At 42.8% G+C, this 19,377-nt stretch overlaps 1 protein-coding gene across 1 annotated transcript in view; it reads left to right on the plus strand.

Annotated features, from left to right (window-relative positions):
- Positions 1 to 371: 371 nt before the first annotated feature.
- Positions 372 to 19,377, plus strand: part of LOC142790841 (uncharacterized) — a gene marked incomplete at its 3' end in the record, with an annotated part of 32,120 nt that continues 13,114 nt past the window's right edge. The window contains exons 1-11 of the mRNA XM_075885369.1: positions 372 to 504; positions 2,677 to 2,725; positions 3,304 to 3,348; positions 3,786 to 3,879; positions 3,976 to 4,168; positions 6,138 to 6,200; positions 8,575 to 8,634; positions 10,320 to 10,382; positions 12,836 to 12,898; positions 15,320 to 15,418; positions 19,296 to 19,331. Of these exons, the coding sequence (XP_075741484.1) occupies positions 426 to 504; positions 2,677 to 2,725; positions 3,304 to 3,348; positions 3,786 to 3,879; positions 3,976 to 4,168; positions 6,138 to 6,200; positions 8,575 to 8,634; positions 10,320 to 10,382; positions 12,836 to 12,898; positions 15,320 to 15,418; positions 19,296 to 19,331 (844 nt within the window). The remainder of the gene's footprint in view (positions 505 to 2,676; positions 2,726 to 3,303; positions 3,349 to 3,785; positions 3,880 to 3,975; positions 4,169 to 6,137; positions 6,201 to 8,574; positions 8,635 to 10,319; positions 10,383 to 12,835; positions 12,899 to 15,319; positions 15,419 to 19,295; positions 19,332 to 19,377) is intronic.

The raw sequence follows: 19,377 nt of genomic DNA on the forward strand, positions 1-19,377 counted from the left end.
GCAGTGTATAGTGCATTTAGTTCTATAGAAGGAGACTAGGAATATTGCGTCGAATTTTCATTAAATGTAACATCACTACTTGCGTCTCTGCAACGCAAGGCGTTATAATAAAAGTAAGGAGGCATATATAGCTGCTCAAAACTCGAGGAAAAGTAAGTAAGGTGAGAGATAAAAGCATGCACAATACCATTGTGTTTCGGCATTGTATTCTCTCTTTCGGTGCCCCTAGCCGTTATAGCATGTTCTCCGAAACACTGTAAGAGCGTCAGAAGCCAGTGTTCACAATAAGCCATCTAGCAACCTTGAACAATGGTGAACTATACTACCTAGCTGAAGCTGCTTGAGCTAGACAGCATTTCTAGTGAGGCCAACACCTCTCTAGAAAACACCCCTTCTTTGCAGTCGGTTCAGAATATGCATAGAACATGAAACTCGCCTCATGGGCAGTCGCACTTGTTATTGTCGTGATTGTAGTGACAGAACTGGAGGTCGCTAAAGCAAAAAGTAAGTCCTAAGGATAAGACTTTTTATATTGCGATTTTTGTGTTATAGACGATCTAGTCAAACGCTAAAAGAAGGAAGACGAATGCCGACGGAAAAGTTTGAAAACAATAACAAATGCTGAAAATGAGTTCCCGGTGTAAGATGACGTCTAAAAGAAGTCACTTGTCGCCCATTTCATCGAGTGGTATTTGTTTCTACGTTTTCTGAGCGTGCGCCAAACCACTCGCCTCATGCGTGTTGTCAAGCCGTGACGTCATGACTGCCTCATCCGACAGTCGGCCGGCCACAGTCTTTCGAAGCGGGCTCGCCATGACATTGTTGCACAGTTTCCTTCTCTACCGTTCCCTCTTTCTTCAAATCCTGGCCACAAACATGGTCCAACATGCAGCGACAGCCATAGGCGTGTGCATGGCAGAGAGTGCGGAGGGGCAGCCGCTCCCCCTGGTCAACTAAGAGGAAAGGTGCCAAGTCTGCTCCATGCATTGAGGTAATAGAGAGGGGTGGCGTTGCGATTAACATTTCACCCTCTCCCCCCCCCCCCCCCGCCCCCTAAAGAGAAACCCCACGCACACCTATGGTGACAGCAGTAGGTAAATTAATGTCCCAGAGGATGTTAAATGCCTTGTTTCATTCAACAAAGCTGATGATTATGATGAGTTCGTCGTTTTGTGTGCACCTACGCGGTCGGCGTTCGACAGCTGGCAGTCCGTTCTTTGCGCGAAGAGGCAACGCATGAGCTGAATTCCTTAGCCGTTGCACACTTCTGTGAATACGGCAGCTACTCGCACATCCACGCTACACCAAGCCATTTACTACAGTCTGAATTAATCGAGATCGGTTGGCTTCGTCACGATGTACAGCACGGAATATTTGAACGCGAACCTCGTTTGCTCGATATGCAGCTAGACAGCGAAACCTTTCCACGACTTTGCTGTTTTTTATCAGTCGCAGCTATGTGAACAGACATAGTGTTTCGAGTTAGCAAATGGAGCCAATTCCTAAATGTGTCCAGGGTCGGCGTGATGAATAGGCAGCAGTATCGAAAGTCTACGCTGCTTGCTATTTTTAGGAAACGTACTGGATGGTGTGTAGACTCGTACGATCTTGTTATGAAAGCCGTCTGCGCAGTAGTAGCTAGGCATTTCCTTCCGCCATGACAATCCCTTTAAAACCGAACACTGACCGTGGGACAGCCTGCGTCATATTACGACGCAGGTTTACCCGACGTTTCAGACGTACCACAATTGCAAGCACCGAGAGCAATGAACAGGCACCCGGCGTCCGCATGCGCGGGGGCTGTCATGACATTTGTTCTGCAGCTTTTACCAGTGGCCACGAGGGCACTATAGGCCCGACTGAAAATGGCAGCAAAATATTTTTTCTCGTATTATTTGTGAAATCACTTTGCTCTATTCACCATTTTAGTAGACAAACTCTTATTTTGCTGCGACACAGCACCACAGCACGCAGGCAAAACACCACCTGCAAAATTATTGCTCCAGGTTCCTTTATGTATGAAATCACAAAGGACATTGTTGTGAACGTTGTTAGGCTGTGTAAAAATTTGTCCCCAGTGAAAAATTTGTTTTCTGCGTTGTTATATGGCAAACATAAATCGTTACAACTGTGTTACTTCGAAAGTTTCATAATCCTAGGAAAAGTGAAAATATCGGTATGTGTCGAATACTGTAGCAACGACACTGGTTGTTCAGTGGTTTATGGACTGCAAGAAATGCAACCCCTCAACTGCAAATACTACAGCTGCAAACTTCCGGTTGTAAGCCCAACTTTTCTTCTTGAGCCATGTATATTCAAGTGGGAAATGTTTTCAAAGCGTACCGCAGAGAGCTATCGTTACAGGTGGGAAGCATTGTGTTCGCATCTATGTGGAGTTGAAGAACAGCGATATTCAGACGAACAAGATATCACGTCCAATAGAAGGCAACTATTATTTCACGGCTTTAATAAAATGTTCACTATCATTCCACACATAAACTGCAAGGCAGATTTCACAGTGAGCTCAGTGTTGATGCCGACACTCTTGGTTTGACATGTGCTTGAACGCCTCATTTTCCTGTATGCTTTTGCCCATTTGTTGCAGTGTAGCTTTAATGTAGTAGTGAAATGTGACAATAGCGTAAAATTTGTGACGAATTGTTTATATCTGTATAGACACCAGTCGAAACCGTTCGAAGAGGAAGACCTGCCCCGGGGAGACAGAGTGAGTGACGCTACAACGTTCGCATGAGGGCTATCATACACAGCCTGAAAGCTGCAGCGAAGTCTTTCCATTGCAAATTGTTATTTTTTAACCTCGCTAAGCCAATTAAAAAAAGGGGGCATGGGGAGGCGTATAATTCTTCTAGTAAGAATGCAAAACGTTTATTTTTTTTTCGCAAAAACAGCATTTTCTCGGTGGAAACAACTTTACTTTGCATGATAAACCACGCTATAGTATTGCATTGAAACTGTTCTTTTACTTCCTGCATATACGAAGCCAAAACCTGCTCATTTTTCTATCGTTATTCATTAAATGTTAAACAGCTGAAGCTTAAAGAAAGCCAAAATTGAAGAGCTGTACAAACAGGCAACATATGCATCCAAAAAGAGTAATATAACCCTGCTTACATACAACCGTTACTGTGAATGACACTGAAAACACGTTATAAATGCCTGCAGATAAATAAACGGGGTTTCATTTTGCACTGAGATCTCAAGAAAACCATGATCGTGACCATTTTATGATGCAGTGGTCGTAAGCATGGTATTACTGACATATACGTTACTGTGTATTTTCAGACAGACCGAGATTAGTTGTAAGAAAGCCTGGGTCCCATGGTCGAGGTGAGTGATGAGCCGATCCATCCCTTGGGAAAATGCACTGTTCGGGTTTCTATAGATGACATTCTTTACCACATTGAGTTCATCATTATGCCTTGATGCTCTCATGTCATGATCTTGGGATGGTACTCCCTGTCATCCCATCATGTCGTTATCGATTGGGCCCGCGAAGAACTTTCCCTGTCTCTATTCGGTGGCAGCATTGCAGACGATTTCTCAGCCGCTTATAGTCAAGTGTTGGTGGCCATGGACACTACCATTCTTTCTTTCTCATCCGAATTTGTTCCCATCTATTGCGCTGCGTTTTCCGACAATAATGTTTTTTTTCACGCCAGCTAAGCTTGCTACTCGCCGTCACCACTTGTTACTTCCTTTTGCCCTCCTTACCATTCGACAGGGTGTCAGTGCACTTCATGTTTCCAACATGTTTCCGTGCCCAGTCAACCTGCGCCGCGAGGGTCATGCCTTGGTCATGCTGACGACCTTAATCCAAGTTTTGTCTATCATGTGCTTGATGACTCCAATCCTCTACAGGTTGACGCTGTGAACGTTGATGTTCTTCCTGCGCAGCCATCCCAGGACCTACGGTTTTCTTGATGCATTGGCCCCAACCTCACACCCAACCAGCAGACTCTGCTGCTCGCGCTCCTCGACCGCTTTAGTACGTCTTTCGACCTTCCACAAGCTCACTTAGGCCGCACTTCCACTGTTGCCCACCACATCGACACCGGAGAGCACGCGCCGTTTCGTCAACGGCCATATCGTGTGTCCACAATGGAACGCCGAGTCATCTACGAGCACGTTGGGGACATGCTCGAACATGGTGATAAACAACCTTCGTACAGTCCCTCGGCCTCTCCTGAAGTGCTGGTAAAAAATAATGATGACACCATTTATTTTTGTGTGGAGTATACCATCGTTTGAACAATATAACCCATAAGGATGTTTACCCGCTTCCCCGTATTTACGACGCGCGAGACTCTCTCCGAGGCGCAGAATTTTTCTCGTACCTTGATTTACGATCCGGCTACTGGCCGGTCTCTGTGGCTGAAACAGATCGCCCCGAGACGGTCTTCGTCAACCCAGATGCCCTATATCAGCTTACCACCATGCCCTTCGGCCTATGCAATGCGCCTGTCACATTTGAAAGGATGATGGAAAACATCCTGCGGGGGCTCAAGTGGCAAATGTGCCTTTGTTACCCCGACGATATCGTCATCATTTCGCTGGACTTTCTTACTCACGTACTTAGACTCGAACGCATCCTCACATGCATCGCCAACGCCGGCCTCCAGCTCAACTTGAAGAGATGATCCATCGAAGCTACAAGCTGTTACTGAATTTCCACAATCTGAAACGCTGAAAGAACTTCGCAGCTTTTTCGGGTTATGTTCATACTTTCGACGCTTCATACGCAACTTCGCCACCATCATAGGCCCTTTGACACAGCTCCTTCGTGCTGACCACAACCTTTCGACCTGGTCACCAGATTGCGATGCCGCGTTCAAAACGCTGCGTCGTCTTCTCACCTCTCCTCCGATGCTGCGGCATTTCGACTTAAGCGCACCGACAGAAATACACACAGACGCCAGTGTGGACCTTGGCGCCGTCCTTGCTGAACGAAAGGTTGGCTTCGATGAGTACGTCGTCGCTTTCGCCAGTCGCGCTCTGACGAAGACTGAAACTAATGGGTTTGTCACGTGGTATTTTTTTTTGTATTTCGCGGGCATTTGCAATTAGCAGAATAACACTAATACCTAACAGATATAAAGCTCAAGACTGTCTAATCAGACGTTTTGCAAATCAATCTACAACATTCTCAGTGAAAATGTTAATCTATCTTTGCTTCTTGAAAAGTTAGTTAATTAAACATATATAATTAAACAATATTTGATAGCAAAATAGTGTTATTAACTCCAGGCAATGATGAGTAACATGCATTTGGTCGCGTCGGAATTACGTCTCCTCGCATAATTCAAGTCTTTGGTTCAAGTTACGTGCGACACCCTATGAATACTCAAAAATATTTTTCAAGTTATTTTAATGTTACTTCCAATGGTTTCGACCGTTGGATCGGTCTTCACCAGGGTCGCAAACCCTGATGAAGACCGGTCTGGATGTATATATATATATATATATATATATATATATATATATATATATATATATATATATATATATATATATATATATATATATATATATATATATATATAGTGAGGTCAGTGGGAGTAATAATTCAATGGGCCAGTTAGTCTTCGTGAAGGTATGGGATATGGCACAACGGGAGCGTTGTCAACAAGGATAAATATATTTATTTCCCAACAGTTTCGGGAGGGGTCCTCTCTTCATCAGGGGATGAGTTATACTGACATGAACTTCCAAACTTCGTTGCTGGAAGTTCATGTCAGTATAACTCATTCCCTGATGAAGAGAGGACCCCTCCCGAAACTGTTGGGAAATAAATATATTTATCCTTGTTGACAACGCTCCCGTTGTGGCATATCCCATACCATATATATATATATATATATATATATATATATATATATATATATATATATATATATATATATATATATATATATATATATATATATACATATATATGCAGGCGATAGTGTGCATATAAGTGCTATACCGATAAAAATATTTCAGAAAACAAGCACAACCAATAAAGCCACTTTTCAAAATAGTGTTAGATTGAGTTGCATTGATCTGTGGGAAAATGCTTTAAATTATTACTTATGAAGTTTCTAGATATTATTCAGAGGGGAACTTATTCCTTTCAGTTACTCGAGGCCGACCAGGAGCGGGACGCCGTAAACCTTGCCCGAGGAAGCCGAGACTGGGAGGTGAGTACACTAAACCATCTTCTCACATAGGTAAATTCTTCTGAAAGCCATTTGGCTGATAGGAATGCTGCATAGATAGATATTGAAGAAGTGTATAGGTAACAATTTGTGTCATAATGCTGTTTACTTTGATTTCCTTAAACTGCTCGGTGAGAACGGGCCTTCGCCCTTAATATTTATGGGTTAACTTGTGCGGTATAGTTTACAGCTTCAATGTCATGCCTCCGTATATTCATACGACTGCATGGGAAGGATTGTTCCGAGGTTCTTGTATGGGATGAGTGCATTGTTATTCAGGTTATTATAAAATGACACTGCTTCTGTGAGGACAAGAACGTGAAATTGGGAACTTGGAAGTTGGGGCTTGCAGAATTTAGCACGTTTTAAACCAGGGGCGATTGCGCGCATGAAATCTTTCGAACTTGCTATGCAGTATGCATCCACTACGTGGTCTTAATTAAGGGGATAGGCGCAGCAAGTTGTGTGATTTTTGTAGTTGGTGACCGACTTTAAGCTGTGAAGTCATTATGATATACATATTCGGACGCCTAATGGCACTGTACGCTTATACCACGCAATGTTACTGTGGTAATGCATGTATTGGGAAGAATGTATACAGGACGCGCACGCGTTTAAATCATGAAGGTTACTTTTACTGCATTTCCAAGCAAAGGAAGTTATTTTCGCTGTAGTTCCAAGCAGACACGTGACTATGTAGTAGAACACTTGCTTGCCACGCAAATGACCAGGGTTCGATCCTCGCCCCGCCACGATGGTCTAGTGGCTAAAGTACTCGGCTGCTGACCCGCAGGTCGTGGGATCGCATCCCGGCTGCGGCGGCTGCATTTCCGATGGAGGCGGAAATGTTGTAGGCCCGTGTGCTCAGATTTGGGTGCACGTTAAAGAACCCCCCAGGTGGTCTAAATTTCCGGAGCCCTCCACTACGGCGTCTCCCATAATCATATGGTGGTTTTGGGACGCTAAACCCCACATATCAATCAAACAGGGTTCGATCCTCACTGGGCCCAGAAATATTTTCATTCGGATCTTCATAAACTTCTTGGTTGTGCGAAAATACTAATTGTTCGCTCAGACGCTGACATGGACGGCGTCTGAGCAATGTCAATGAGTCAATGACGCCGACACCAACATGGACGCCGTAATTTCTGCGAAACTAGATTTTTAACGTGGTCGCGTTAAAAGTGATTCACCTAAATGTTGTCATTTTCTTCTTCAGCGGAGCAGGGGTACGAATAGGTGAATTTAGTGAATTTCTGTGGCACATACCTTTTTATTATGATGATAGTTTCTGGACATACTGTGGCACATACCCATTTTTTAAATAGGCACCACAAATTACGGCTAGCTTAAACAATTTCACTGTTCGACACAAATAGCTTGGTCACCGCGTTGTTCCTTATGTGAAACGCCAGAGTGGACAGAGGTTGCCTATGTTATGAAATGAATGATCCTTTAAAATGGCGCTTGATGAGAGCTAAATTACATGTTTACGCTGATAATTGCAATATCTCTGATGACACGACTGCGCAATTAGAGGAGCGTGATACCTTGTTGTGAGGGTGCATTTACACAGCCTGTGGTAGTTAGAGACAAATTTTAATGCATAAAAATGGACTGATGCACCATATCATGCACCATAAAAGGCCTTCACCACTCGGTGTCCGAAAATGAGAGGGTGGTTTTCACCCCTCCTTCACACATTCGATGCCTTCTCCTCGTCTCTTAGTTCTTAAAAGCACGTTAACAATGTCAGTTATAAGCGCTATAGCCTATCAGGATTTGGCGCTTCTCGGCTACACGCTGTTATCGTCACTTGCACAGTTGTCAACACACAGAATGAAGTAAGATCGGTTGATCGTGCACATTATGTATACAAGAGAAGAAAGAACGGATGGGTGGCTGCATGGAAAAGCAGTGCAGCAGACAAATCACACTTGATATATCACGTATATGGGCCAATCGAGAACATGTACGCTACCGACGTCACCAAAACTTTGTCTGCGTCACAGAAGTACGCAAGGAAATTAAATATTGGGTGAAAATATTGAGCTTGGTGGTTTTGGGACCTTAAATTCCACATATCAATCAAATCGAATATTGAGCTTGGTTTTTTTTTCTACACTTTGAGAACCTGGTGAGTGGCCCTTTAAAAAAGCCCTAGTCTCACACATACGACAAGCCTTTGCGTGTACTTTCGCGAACAACGATTGATCTACTAGCATTGGTTTTGCAGCAATTCAACCTTTTCGTAGATCTGTATGAGTTGCAATGCGCTAATGAAGGTCGCGTTTCGCCTTAACAAATTGACATCCTCTGTGAGGACCTAATATTCTCTATGGATGCACTATTCTAGGAAACGGGAGGAATAAATGGACAAAGCCTGTCCCCTCTTCGACTGGATCAGGCAGTGCGAGTGAGTTCAGTTGCTGCTTTCTTGCGACATGGATTCGGTAAATGTGCATAAGCGCCTATATGATTTCTGCTGCGCCAGACTTTTTTCTGGTTGTGATGCTGCCTTTTTTTGATTCGTTAATCTGGGCTTTATGTTTTTATACGCCCCAATTTATCAGGTCTCATACAATGCACTTGCACCCATCCCGTCCATCGAATAAACCATTTGTCGGTCTTGACGTGTACTTAGCGTACCCAACTGTAATTTTTTCTCTCGAATATTAACCTAAATAGCAGCTATCTAGGATTATTCTCCACACCATACAAATGACATCCTGTTCATAATTTTATGCTTGAAATCTTTGTGTACGTTCCATTCACGGTCGTTATCGTCTGCTCAAACTTCTTTTTTAGCATTTGTGTTTGTAATTCATATTCGAGAAACAGTCGCATTTCACATCAGAAGGTTTCTACGCCTAATGGTAGTGATAAGCAGCAAGGGAATTATATATTTTCACGTCATGTTCTCCAACAGATTCTTAAAATTCACGCAGATAACCTCGAAGACCTCGAGGTTACCAGCACAAAGTTATTTCAAGATTGAAACACAAGAATGCTCGTTTACTTGTACCGAAACAGCAAAAATAACGGGATCGTAAACACAAAAGACCCCGGATTAATTATCAACACAGTGCTATACTCAGCGACAGCTTATCTCGAGAGTGAAATGAACGCTATGGAGCGGGGCATCTGCACTGATCTATGTTTATGAGTGTCTCTTCAAAGCGTCATGTGTCAGATTACGTTGATGCAATCTCGGTACATATTTTCGCATACTTTTTGCTGCGGTTCGACTGAAGCGCTTTCAGTATGCACTCCTCACGAAATTCAGTAGATGATTGTCGGTATCGATTCTACAAATAAAATGACGCGGATTATTAATGTCTTTCTCATTTTGTTCAAAAAGTCTATATTTCAAATTTATTTTTGGCGATAGTGGTTCTCTATAAGATACCGAATCGCCAGAAACAGCCAAAAACGTGCTGAAATTATAATAACATAAGTGAAATACACCAAAAACAAGTTGGCCAGAACATCACAACACAACTTTTGACAGCTGTGACGCAGATCAGAAATGAACGTATATGATGGCAATATTTTGCTCCCTAGTAATCACTGACAGCAAAGAATATGCCAATTCTAGAACCGATTCAGATGTTTTTTTACTGTGATCTTGGTGCAAAGCTTGCATATCAGAACCATCAAAAGCTTGATGTTAGTTTCTTCATTTTAACCAAAAAATGTGAAAGAAAAATTACGCTGCTATAGAGTGGTTTCAAAATAATGAATTTATTCTCGCCCACAAGAGCTGAAGGACATGATCAGCGCAGTTGCTCTAGCTTTGTGTTAGAACGAGTCACACCAAGCTGTAAAAAAGATTCTCAAAGCCATTTGCTCGTTAAGAAAAAGAGAAGCGACGATGAGCGGTGATGATGTTTTCGGAAGAACTCGCAGGATTGCTAAATTTTCGAAGACATGGCCAGTTAGGTTTTCTACTTTTAGATAAATACATGCTGACTGGAAACTCACCTGTCAGCATGTCTACGAGTACATTTTGTTCTGCCACCGTGCATATACAGCATAATGGACACGTGTGTACCAAGGAATTTTTGTGCGCGTCTATTTATTTATATGTTTCATCTACAGCTCCTGGAAATGAACATGCCAACCCGACAAATACAATTTCCAACAGTGGAATGGGAACCATGGGTAAGTGCTGCCGCCTTTTATTTGAAAAGGGTTAACGAGTGTCTTCTACATATCGAAATAATACTGAAGGAACAAATAGCGTAAGACTCTATAATGTCCTATTTATGAAACGTCGCTGATGCATGAAAAAAAAAAACGAGCAAATAAACAAATATTTGTATTTAATATAATGAGGTGTAGCCCAATTGCATTGTAGATTGAGGTACGCAGTGTGTTGAACGATTCCTTCCATGACTCCCGTCGCGAAGTAAAAATGCGTGTCCTGTAGCGTATTAACAACTTCGACATTTCATTTCATTCGATATATATGGGAAGAATGAGAAAAGAAATCAGAAGGCCTTAAGGGTAGCTCGGTCTTGTTTGTATGCATTCTATCGGGGCGGAGGAAGAAAATAACTCCTAGGTTTGTGCGGAACACGCCTCGCAGTCACAGTAAATGCTGGAGATGCAAGCTTTCTGAAGAGGCAGTGATAAACTCTTCGGGCGACTACAGCAAGCACCGTTTCAAGATACCAACTACGCCGTAAATCATAATAACTTTGCGAAGTAGTAAACTGTCCCTAAGTCATTATTCCCCAGTCTGCAGAGAAGCAAGGTACCCATCACGCGTCTCGAAAGAATCATGTGCTTTTTGTTAACGTTGTGGCTGATGATGATGAAGAATCATGGTTGATCGCTTCGTATTCGGTGGGTAGTATACTACTAGTTTTGAACCACCCCCGCGTCACGCAATCAACGTTGTGTAACAGCTGCTGTTGATATAATCGAAACTGTTTAAGCTCACAGGAGTCGGCATGTTGGAAACACAAATGAGCCGCTGTATGCTTTCATTTTCACCCTCTTTTGCTTCGCTTAGAGGAAGAACGCAGGTTTCTCAGGAGTGGTCTGGATGTGTGAGAATGAGTGTAAAGAGAGAGAGAGAGAGAGAGGAAAAGAGAGATATAAAAAGACAGTAGGAAAGAGAGAAGTTTTTGAAGGAAAAGGATTTCTCACGAGGCGGCTGACACGTATCCCTTATTCAAACGGAAATCAGCGTCTTCAACCCTTGGCTACTCAGCCATGCTAGAGGATAGAGCACACGTAGCCATGTATGACATATAAAAATGACAAAAATATATCAGGACAGAAAAAGAAACAAGAAAGAAAGCAACAACGGAGAAAATACACACACATACAAAAAAAGAAAACTAGTGAAACCTAACAGATCACCTAGACGTTCGCTTCGAAATTCATTTTGTGATCCAACGTCTCTGAGACGGATCACAAAATAAATTTCGAAGCGACGGCCATCCTTGAAAGCGAGCCGAACATGAGGAGAAGGTTATTACTCGAGTCGTGGCACATACAGAGGACAGCCCATAACATCAACTGCTCTCTCGGAACCCTTCCCCCAGTGTATACTCATGGACTGCGCTCTACGGCTAAACGAGAGAGAGAGGGGGTAATTATCCTCCCGGCAAGTGCTTTGAAAGACGCTGTTGCTACGTAGCCTCCGCAGTCACCCATGAGCAAGGAACCAAGTCGGTTCCGAAACGTCGGGTTTCTTCAAAAACTTTTGGTTGGAGTCTAAATCATCTCCCGAAGCTGTTCTTTACCTCCTTGTGCGCTATATGGGTTGCATATGGATGACTGTTGTCCTATGTAGGTTATATATGGCAACTATCCCACCGAATTTAGTGGCTGCTATCTCATAGCAGAAAAAGTCAGCGAAGGAGGGAAAGATAAGAGCGGTCTCAATGACAATTGCAAACCTTATTGGCCTGCTAATCACTTTTTGTACTGAAAATGACGACTCTGCAGTCAATGCCAATTTTCTATCCGGCCATCGCGGTTGAGAAATAATAGTTTTAAACAGAGTATAACCATAAAAAATTACCGGTGCATGTACTACTTCGCCTTCCGTTATAGATGTAACGGTATAGCATACATTTTCGTTTTTTCACGTCATTTCTGATCAATCCGTGTATTGTGTGACATCAGTGTGCGTTAAAGAACAGCAGATGATAACAATTTCTGAAGCCCTCTACTACGACGTGCCAAACAAATCAAATCATGATTTTGGCTCGTAATTTTCAGATATTACTATTGTTATAGCAAAAATCTTACTTTTAAGTAGAGTTAATTACAGTTCATAGCGTTTTTATATGACACTGAAACAATGCTATGGGATGTGCTATTGGATGCGACACATTTTAGAAAATAGAATTAAAAGAAAAAAAAGTGATTGGACACTCGGCTGCCATTCATGTTGTTTTTGGACACATTGGATGCTTCGTCAGTAGTCTATACCCCCTTTAAACGCTCGTGTTCACAACCCTGAATGTCACAACACTGAAAATTGAAGATATACGGTGGGCACTTTCAATATTGTTGAGGATAGCTTCAGAGCATTTTTTTAAATATGTGCTTGGGCCACATTGTTAATGTAGCCATGTATTGCTAATATTTAACAGGAAATGGAATGACGGACATGGCGGGCATGGGTGGCATGGGTGGCATGGGAGGCATGGGTATGGGTAAGTACAACGCTATCTGAGTCGTCTATAGAAACTGTAAACGACACTTAGAAAAGTTCGCTGGCGACAAAACCTATTAAACTAGAATTGCTTCTGCGTTCCAAACTTCAGTCACTCCTGATGGCTGAAATGGAGGATGACAGCGGGCACAGAACGTTGCTTACTAGAACTAAAGACTATGAAGCTCGGCGTTCTGAAAAGTTAATAATGAGTTACATGTTCGCAACTTCCCTTAAGGGCGACTAACCAAAAAAAATATAGAGTGACCATGGCGCACCGGTCTTTCAAGAATCTCACTTGCTTTAGAAAACACGTGAAGTAAATAAATAAATACAGTACCAATCATGAAACTTCTTTTTCAATGGGGACCTGATAAGCACCGAGACCATATGTGACATATTTGAACATTAAAGCTCGTATTCCACACATTTCTCAATTTATATGTAGAATTTAAAGTTTCATCTTCTGGTTTTGAATGGCTTTCATAAAATATTTGCCTTAGGCTTTCTTTTTCTCTGTTGCTCAATATATGCATTGATTCGAGTATTAGTATCAACTGTACAATGTTTTGCGTAACTCATATTTTCTGCCTATCTTGGTCTATATGTTAGGGGAAACCTTTTAGTGGATGGTTGTTTTAATAAGTTGATACTCCTCTGAATGCGTACTAGTAATTTACGACAATATAGCTGTTAAAAATATTGAACTTTAGTCGAGTAGTGGATATATTTATGAATTTTGAAGCCAAAACGCTGCCCAAAAATGTTCATGGTGATACACTACAAAGAAGTCTGCACTAAGTGCACAAGGTTGCTTCTAGGTTATCTATACGCCTGTCGCTAAGCTTTCAAGATAGTATCGACACCCACAAAAATGCCAAAATGTCAAGTGTTTGTTTGTTGCTTGCCATGGGGTATAAAAAAAGTTCTACCTTTATATAATACTGCAAGCTCTTATATAATGTGCACTTGGTCAATAATGTTTCTAAAATTAATCATAGTGCGTTAGTGGAATACTTATTCTCCAGAAGATGCAATAGAGAACAGTTTTAGTGCACGTACATTTGTCCCACCGAATAATACCTTCATAATACCTAAAAATGTCATTAAGCCAGTGACCAATTTTCAATTACTTGTGTGTACGCAACTATTGTTCAGACAAAACGCACCGGTCCTCTACTGCCTTCGATGGAGAGAGCACTGACAACCATGACATCGTGTCGGATCGACATAAACCTACTTGCATTGCTTCATTCTGAATTTTCCGGGACATAATGTACAAATGCTTTTCGCGTTTGAGACTTCTATACATATACATCTGTCTGAATTCGTGCCCAGTTATACTTCAGTGCACCTATCACACAGTGAACAGGGATGCTATTTCAAGCTTTACTTTTGTGTATACCCAAAGATTGTATCAAACAGTAAAAAATGATAAATATGTTCCGATGTTGATTGCTTTGCGCTGATTAGAACGGCAGTTTTGAAACACCCTCCAATTGTGTTAAGCAGCGAAAACTGAACTAATTGTTTTCAGTGAGAAATACTACTGAACGTATGAATATCGCCGCTCCACTCATACCAAGCTATCCGACCACACGAAATGAAAATAACTTGGCAGCATTTTAGGTGTTTATATACGCAGTGCCAAGAACTGAGATCTTGAGATATGCATCAAGATTAATTATCTTAGAGACGAAAAATTGTGGGTTTTTCAAAAAAGAAGTTCCGTTGAGAATATATGACAATAAATCTTTTCATGGTTTTGAATTGTTTTGCTAATTGCACAGCGTAATGTGTTAGAAACAAACACGGGAAGTGTTTTTTTTTTGGAAATATTGGTTTACCCAGGAATTACAAGCTCTTGCATAATGAAAAAAAATTAAATTTATGTTTAGAGAAAAGAAGAATGAACTACTCAACAACTTTTCTGAGCCGGACTGAACAGAGACAATTTTTTCTACACCAAAATTTTGAATGTTTGTACATTTTCAGAAGCTCAGAAACAAAAATTAACTTTTTACAAATATGCGCTACTTTAAAAGTTGTGACGCAACAATTGTGTAAACAGTATGTTTGTGTTATCAGAAGCATAGTAACTCAGCTTAAAAGACGAAAGAGGCAGATTGGTTTTTGATCTTTTATTGAGATAATTGAATGTACTTTGATAATTACGTGTTCAGCTTAGTTATTCAAGTATAAGAATGTGCCGTGGCTTGAGATTTTGTGCGGCAGGTGATTTGGCAACAAAAATACACTTCACAATTAATCATAAGTTATTCGTAACAACGTTTTAGCACACTTTGAAGTAAACCGTGTTATAATAACCAATATTTCTAACGTCCCAACAATTGCTTGCTGAACGCTTTTAACAACAAGTATTTTCAATCAGTGGCATTGACGACTTGCTTTGTCTTTACAGGTGGATACGGTGGAATGATGGACCCGATGGGAATGGGCATGGGAATGGGCATGGGCATGGGCATGGGAGGTGGAATGGGAGCTATGGGGAAGGCCATGCGTAAGTGGAGTTGCTTTTGTTGCGAACTTATTCCAACTACCATGCATGCTTGCTCAAAACATAGATGTTCCTAAGCGCCGGACGTATGCCGAAGCTGCGATATTTAAGGAACAATAAGGGCAACTAGTTTCCGTGTTGAGTGCTTGGGTTATTCTGACTGCCTTTCATACAGACGTTTGCAATAGCGATCAACTTTCATTTCTCTCAAGAGTTTGCGGTTGTGCCACAGTGCACAGTAATTGATTTCAGTTACAATGTGGTCAGTCGCTGATTCGATACATTTGCAGTGCAATACGTGGTTAGTGGGCCTTCAGTCCTTTGTAGCTTGAGTCAAATGTCTTTGTATAGGCGAAAGGAAATTAAGGCGACTTCACACTACAGGGGGGCTAAACCTGAAGGAAGCCCGGAACTTAGCAGCCTCTCTTGTTTCTCTTCTGTTTTCTTGTTATTTACTTCTTTTTTTTCCTTTTCTGTTTTTACAACGAAAGCTGTATATAGCTATAGGAGAAAGGAAAATCCGTTCGGAAGTGGTGTCACCAGCGGTCACCATTGGCTGTGCTATCGGTTACGTCATCAGGTGCGTCGTACCCAAGCACAATCGCAATTGGTTGCGTTTGCGAGTGACTGACGTTGTCCATCACGTTGCATCCGTGGCACCGAGCGCGTGCGAAACAGTTTTACCTGAAACCTTCTATACGGGTGTACCACGGACAACTCTAGAAGAGCGTCGAAAGTGGAAACGTGAGAGAGCTCGCATTCGCGGGGCCGGTGGTGCAGTCCGGGCACAAATACGGGCCCTGCAGGCCGAGTGACGGCAGCAACTGCGTACCGATGATCCGGGAGCCTTCCAAGTAGCGCCAATTCACGAACGGGAATGCAGGCGCCGGTGGGAGGCGGATCCTGCAAACAACGCCACTGAGTTCGCTCGCGATGTCAAAACCTTGTAACGTGGTTCTGTCCATAGAGTTTACTAAAATTGACAGAGGGTCGTTTTGTCCATGAAGTTTACTAAAACTAACTAGAGGGGACTCTGGCGCTGCGATCGTTCAGCGACAATGGGAATGATGGGTAGTACACACATTTGCTTCGTACTTGCGGGTAGCGAATCTTACTTGCGGCTTCGTTTATTGCTGGTTACGGTTTTTGTTTTCAAAGAAAGAACAAACCCATTTGAATTTTGTGACCCGATTCGAAATGGTAAGCCTAAAATATTAAGGTAGTGAAGCGTAACCATTGAACATTTGCTGATTTTCGTTTCGTGAGAAAATAGCTCCAAGCCACACGAACACACGCTGCAGGAAGCAGGCCAGAAGTACGAAGATTAGACAAATGTGTGTACTACCCATGATTCACATGCTAATTGAAGTGCCGTGCGTCGCAGCTCCCATAGACACTAGCGCCAGAGTTCCCTCTAGTGTGCATAAAAAAAGTCCATGGTTCTGGCGTCAACGTGATAATGGGGGGAGTGCTTTCATTGTGCGAACGGCCGCTTTCGGTAGGAGTTTCTACAGCGGCACATTGGCTTCGGCGGCGACGTCTGTGACCACCTGTGATTCGAGAACAACCACTATGATTAACGCATTGCGAGACGCATTCAACCGCCATTACACTCCTTTATGGACATGATCACGCGAGGCACAATGTGCGGCATGAAAAATAAGCACTGCATGCAGTAATCCCAAGCCAAACGTGTCTCAAACCTCATTAAGGAGCACGAACATGTAACCAATAATTGTGAAAAACTTCAGTGCCACGTCGGGTTGAGCCTACTGCTAAGCACCGGGCCCGATGGATTTAGCTTTCGATGATTACCCATTTGTACGGAGTGTTTGGGCGGTGATTTTTCCCGCTCACTTGTCATCATCAAGGTCCTTGAAGAACGAGAAAAAGAAGGCTTCTCCTAGCGCGTGTGCACGCTCGCTTTACATCATGAAGGTGCTCTAAGAACAACAGCAACAAAACTTTTCGGCGTGAGCCCGAACTCCTTTATAATCACCAAGGCTCCTGATAGACGAAAGGACGAATACTTTGTGCCTTTTTTTTTCTTTCTCTTCCTCTCAGTTTTTCTACCTCTTTCTTGCCTTCATGTTCCTATGTTTCTCTCTTTCTCTATGTTTCTCTCTACCACTCTCACGCTTCCGGTGTTTTCATTACTTTCTTTCTTTCTTCTCTACCATTCACGCACTTCCTGTGCTCAAATCCCTTTCTTTCTTTCACTCCTCTCTTTCTTTCCGTCCTCTTTTTCTGTCTTTTTCTTTTTTGTTTGTCTCTGTTTTTTGCTTTTATTTTTATTGCTTTCTGTATTTTATCTTGATCATTACGTTTCTTTCCGTGTATTTCTCGCTCTGCGCAAACGCTTTCTCTGTCTTCCTTTTTTCTTTCTTCTCTTTCCATCTTTGTATGCACACCTTTCTGTCTCTTTGTGTCTCTCTCTTTTTCTCCCTTGTACTCTTTTTCTACTCTCTCACTTTGTACTCTTTCTAGTACATCCGATATGTCGCACTCCATGCTGGAGAAATTGGCGCAGCGGGAGAGTGCGGGTCAGGGGCGCACGTGTTGCGCGAGCGAAGTGGAAGGTGAAGGGGACGGGAGGACACCCTGGCCAAGTTGTCGCACTGCACGCGCTTGATAAGTATATGTAATTCATGATGTTGATGGCGTTTGCAAGCGCATAAAGCCCGAAACATATGCTGCGTTTTTCCGGCGCTTTTCCTGCGTTTCGTACACTGGTGTCACTCGGCGTCGACGCTGCCGGTGACGGTGGCCGAAACGTCCTCTTATGGATTCATACCAACTGGCCCAATACAATTGTTTATTCTCTTCTGGACGATTCACATACAGCGCCAGCGCCGACGCCGGAAGCAAGTCTACGAATGGAGAACCAATCAGCGCATGGCTACTTGTGACTCCTGCTGCGTAACAGCATCGTTTGCTGCTGTCAAAATGGCTGCCGCCCGTCTCGAATCTATTATGTCGTTGCGGGGTTCTGTGTGATCCGGAAATTCTCAACTGATGCTTATATTTGACTTAGATTGTTCCTCAGAAGCTTTGACAGGAAGCGCTCGGGATTTCTCTGAAAAATTTTCGAGCGCCGTACTCAAGTGCATTCGCAGGGTTGGCCGGCCTGAGTGTATTGGCTGAATACGTGGCCTAAGAGATGTACAACAAATTCAAAGCTCAGGGGCCGTATTTTGTAAGTTTCTGGTAATTCATGTGCTCAACAGCTGGCGCTATAAATGAAAAACGTGTTTTCTGTGGTACTGCGATTTGTTTTTCTCACCACAGAACTGCAAATACAAGAAACCGGTTTTCAGGAATATTTCTTGTTGCTGCATTGACTGACACTGCACTCTGCTTTGCGTGGTCTCGGGTTCATTCTCTTCGACACACTCTGCGACGCTGAGCTGACGCTGGCCTTGGCGCTGCTCGTATGGTTCGCCACCCTCTCTGGCGGCGTTGACGCGATGGCGCCGAGGTAAGCGGCGCCGAGAAAACGCTGTTAAAACGTTGCATATGTTTCGGGCTTAACGGTACAACGAAAAGCAGTACAGCTACGCTGTCTAATGTTAGAGGAAAACATCTCTTTGAGAATGCCGAGTTGAAATAGTTCGTAACGGCAAAATGAAGCCGTTTCTGGGACGAGCGTACGTATGGTCAACACGGAGTACTGTACGCATCTGGCAAATACTGGCATTGTCTAAACTTAGCGTAAAACACGCGTTCCGATGATCACAAGATCAGCCCATCCGTCCGTCGGTTGATTCTTAGTCTGATGATGTTTTAATACGTTGACAGCTGAGTGTTGTAGCTTTTTAGGTTTTTACGATGCTGTGTAGGCCAAGGAAAATCAACAGATATCGCGTTTGTCTATTTTCAGTTGGAACCATGATAGCAACGCAAGTGGGGAGTTCAAGTAAGTTGAGCGACTGTGAAACGAAATATTTGGTGCATAACGGCAC

The sequence above is a fragment of the Rhipicephalus microplus genome, unplaced genomic scaffold, assembly GCF_043290135.1.
Source record: "Rhipicephalus microplus isolate Deutch F79 unplaced genomic scaffold, USDA_Rmic scaffold_132, whole genome shotgun sequence".
NCBI classification, from domain to species: Eukaryota; Metazoa; Arthropoda; class Arachnida; order Ixodida; family Ixodidae; genus Rhipicephalus; species Rhipicephalus microplus.